The sequence below is a fragment of the Acyrthosiphon pisum genome, chromosome X, assembly GCF_005508785.2.
Source record: "Acyrthosiphon pisum isolate AL4f chromosome X, pea_aphid_22Mar2018_4r6ur, whole genome shotgun sequence".
Lineage (NCBI taxonomy): Eukaryota > Metazoa > Arthropoda > Insecta > Hemiptera > Aphididae > Acyrthosiphon > Acyrthosiphon pisum.
In genome coordinates, this window is record NC_042493.1 from 87,613,591 (window position 1) to 87,617,266 (window position 3,676).

At 29.4% G+C, this 3,676-nt stretch overlaps 1 protein-coding gene across 1 annotated transcript; it reads left to right on the top strand.

Moving 5' to 3' along the window:
* The first annotated feature begins 2,811 nt into the window (after positions 1-2,811).
* LOC103310116 lies at positions 2,812-3,150 on the top strand. Its single transcript, XM_008187327.1, has one exon. It carries the CDS (start codon positions 2,812-2,814, stop codon positions 3,148-3,150), a length of 339 nt encoding a protein of 112 aa, XP_008185549.1.
* The last annotated feature ends 526 nt before the right edge of the window (positions 3,151-3,676 follow it).

A 3,676-nucleotide genomic window follows, 5' to 3' on the forward strand; every position in this document is an offset into this window, starting at 1 on the left:
TTGGTGAAATAATACAATTTTGTAACAGGTAAATAAAAGCTTATTGGACCGTTAGCGGTGCGCACGTTCCAACGATTGACTATAATTATTCATATCATGGCCGTTCGTTGTGTAGACGTTGATGTAATTTTACGCGTGGGGAACGAAAATCGTTACAGTTTAAAAAATAAAATGTCCTGTCTAGCGATAATGCGTAAACACCACAATCACAAATAGCCCATTTTTTTTTGGGGGGGGGGGAGGGGGGGAAAATAATAATATTTTTCTTAAAATGATATATGCTGGATATTTAGTAGGTTCCTATTGATTTTTAATTGGGAGAACTAAGTCCAATAGGCGAAGATCCTGTGAAATATTGAGGTGGGCTCAACTATTTGGTAGCAAATAGATCCCTACACTCCTATCAAACTAACTGTTAAACATAGTATGGAACACAAATATATTTTATTGTCTATCGTATAGACAATGTAGCAATAAATGTAAGTCAATATCTAAGTTAATTTTTATTGATCTATTACACGTTTTGTTGAATCATTTTAAAATCGGGTAGGATGAATATTATTGTATGAGGGAAATTTGAAATTAAAAATACTAGAAAAGTAATAGTTTTACAAAATACAAGTGTGCATAAAATGGGATTGTCTAATACCATTGATTTTATAATATACAGATTAGCCGTGTTAGGCAAAAAATCGGCAACAGTTAGTCGCTGGCAGTCACTATGAAGCGCTATCGGCGGCCGCTGGCAGCTGAGGTGTTACCCCGCCATAGGATGGATAAGAGAGAGGTGGTGGGTAAGATCCGCCGCTGAGTAGTGTGACCAAATAACCAATAATAAACTATGCGCTTGTAATGCCATCATTTTCGTTATTTGCACACCGACTTTATATACCTACCTAATCTTATCGTATTTATTTTTATTATTACTTGAAATTAAAACTCTGCGGAAAACGATACCTAGGCACCTAGTGGCTAGTAAATTAGTACTCTGTAGTTTGTGTGCTAGTACCATTATCTGGGTTATTATATTTTGTTATATCGTTTGTGATATTTGCACGGTAAACCACTAAGACACAGAACCATACAATATATTTTTCGGTTTATTTCAAGTTTTTCAAGAATTGTAACTATATCTAAAAATTTTAAGAACTGATTTATTAAAATATTTTTTTATTATTTTATACTTATTTAATTATCTATATTGGAAAATGTCGGGTACCAAATGTCAGTACTTTAATTGTTTTAAAACAACAACACAATTCCCCAATATATCAATGTTTCGAATCCCAAAAGATGAAAGACGTGAAACTTGGATAATTAATTCTGGTAAAAATAAATTTTATTTTAATTAGTTAACAAATGTGTTTGAAATATATTGAAATAATATTCTATAGGAAATTTAAGTTTATTGTCACTAGACGAAAAACAGTTGTACAATCGTTATATATGCCAGGAGCGTTTTTCTCCAGATTATTTTTTAAATTATAAAAACAACAAATTGAAATCAAATGCAATTCCTTATAAATACAATTCAGACAAAAGCCCATCTACATCTTCTGCAGGTACTGAATTTTTATTATTTTATTTTTAATCAAATTTAAAAAAAATAATAGGCAAAGTAATTGTATTTATACAATATACATGCAAGCCCGAATTAAGGGTGGCCAAGGGGGCACGGTCAAAGTGGTTACCTTTGAAAAAGTAAAATCAATTTTATTATTGGTACAACTGCGTGTTTAAAAATTTTGAAAAAGTAATAAAAAAATTGCCTGTTAAAATTAGAAAAACACGTCGTTTTATATTAATAATTGTTAAAAAAAAAGACGCGTACAATGACATATACGTAGGTACAATATTAAAAAATTATACAATAATATAAATTCGTTAGTATGTGTATTAAGTGTATGGTGTCCCGAGACCCAATTGATCCTTAATCCGGGCTTGTATACATGATATAATAATATATGAAACCACTTTTTGAGCCGTGTCATTGATTTTATAATATATGTACTGTATATATTCTGTATATTATAAAATCAATGGTCGTATGCATTTCTATTCAAAAATGAGATACTGTGATAAAAATAATCATTAAACATAATAATAATACGTTCAATAATAACACGTTATTTGAACGACGTTCTTCCCACAAACACTGAATTATATAGCTTTATAGCCACTGTATATATGGTTGTTACATCTTATTTATCTTTATGACCTACGTGGCTACATTGTGGTATAGTAAGTTCGAAGTCCAACGACAATGATAAAGTACACTTACACGAATGACGAAAAATGCCTACCTTTAAAATAATTGCAATAATACAAAAACGTATATTTTAAAACGATTTCTCATAAAATTTATCTTATTTTTGGGTAAGAAAGAATGAATGAGACTGTAAAATAAAATATGTTAAAATTATATATAGGTATAGGTGATGAAGATGTAGACAATATCAACAAACCATTAACTCCGACTAAAACTTACGAAAGATCGAGAAATGAAATGACTGAGCTTATATTTCCAAGCCCATCTCTATTACAGATACCCCTAAAAGAAAAATTATAAATGACTTAATAAATATGCCAACACCAAATTCAAAAAGGTTGATTTACGCGGATGAAGATGACACACCAAGAAAAAAAAAGTTAAAATTAAAAATAGATCAACAAAAAATTAAGCTACGTAATAAAAATATCCAAGTTTGTAAATTAAAACAACGTGTAACACGATTTAAGACTCGTAACACATTACGAAGTCTTGTGTATTCGCATCAATTTCGATCAAAAAATGCTAGAGCAATCGTAACAATGCAACTTAGAAATAAGAAAATACCTTGGACACTAGAAGAAAAAAATCTGGCTTTGACTTTGTTCTACAAATCCCCAACAGCCTACAATTTTTTAAGGCTACAAAATATAAACTTACCCGCTCCATCGACCATTCGTCGTTGGATCGGACACTCAAAATTTTTACCTGGCTTAAGTGGCATATTTTTTAGTCACATTAAAAAAAAATTTGAACATAAAACAAATAATGAAAGAAGTCGCAGTATAAGTTTTGACGAAATGTACATAAAAGAATTTTTAGAATATTCAAAAGACTATGACTTCATTGAAGGATTTGAAGATTTTGGACATTATGCATAATGGTCGAACAAATAAAAGTGCGAATTGTGTAATGGTTTTTATGGCTCGAGGATTGTATTCGTCGTGGAAATTTCCAGTTGCGTACTTTTGGGCTCATTCAGGAGTAAAACATAAATTACTAAAAGATTTTTTAAGTCACATTTAAAATACTCAACTTAAAATAAGATATTTAAAGCTTATTTTTATACAATACATTATATTATTATATTCAATAAAGGTTATATTCGATACTTATTATTAAGTATTTGACAGTTTATGACATAGGTATGACACATGACATTAATTATACATAAAAAATAATATGAGTTTTATTTATAACAATTTTATTTTACTTTGTAAGTGTGGGCTAATATAATATAATCAATGGTATAACTTGCCTTAGATTAGATTATTTATTTAAGTTTACGTGTGTATTTTTAAAAACAATTGACTAGGTACCTCTATTGACTGTTTGATTTACATGTAGGTATATTATTATTTTTTACTTTTTGTATGGCATAATATTAGATATTTAAGTTTACGTGTG

Excerpts from the sequence above, each read along its gene's own strand:
- LOC103310116 (XM_008187327.1), top strand. The coding sequence starts at position 2,812 with ATGCAACTTAGAAATAAGAAAATACCTTGGACACTAGAAGAAAAAAAT.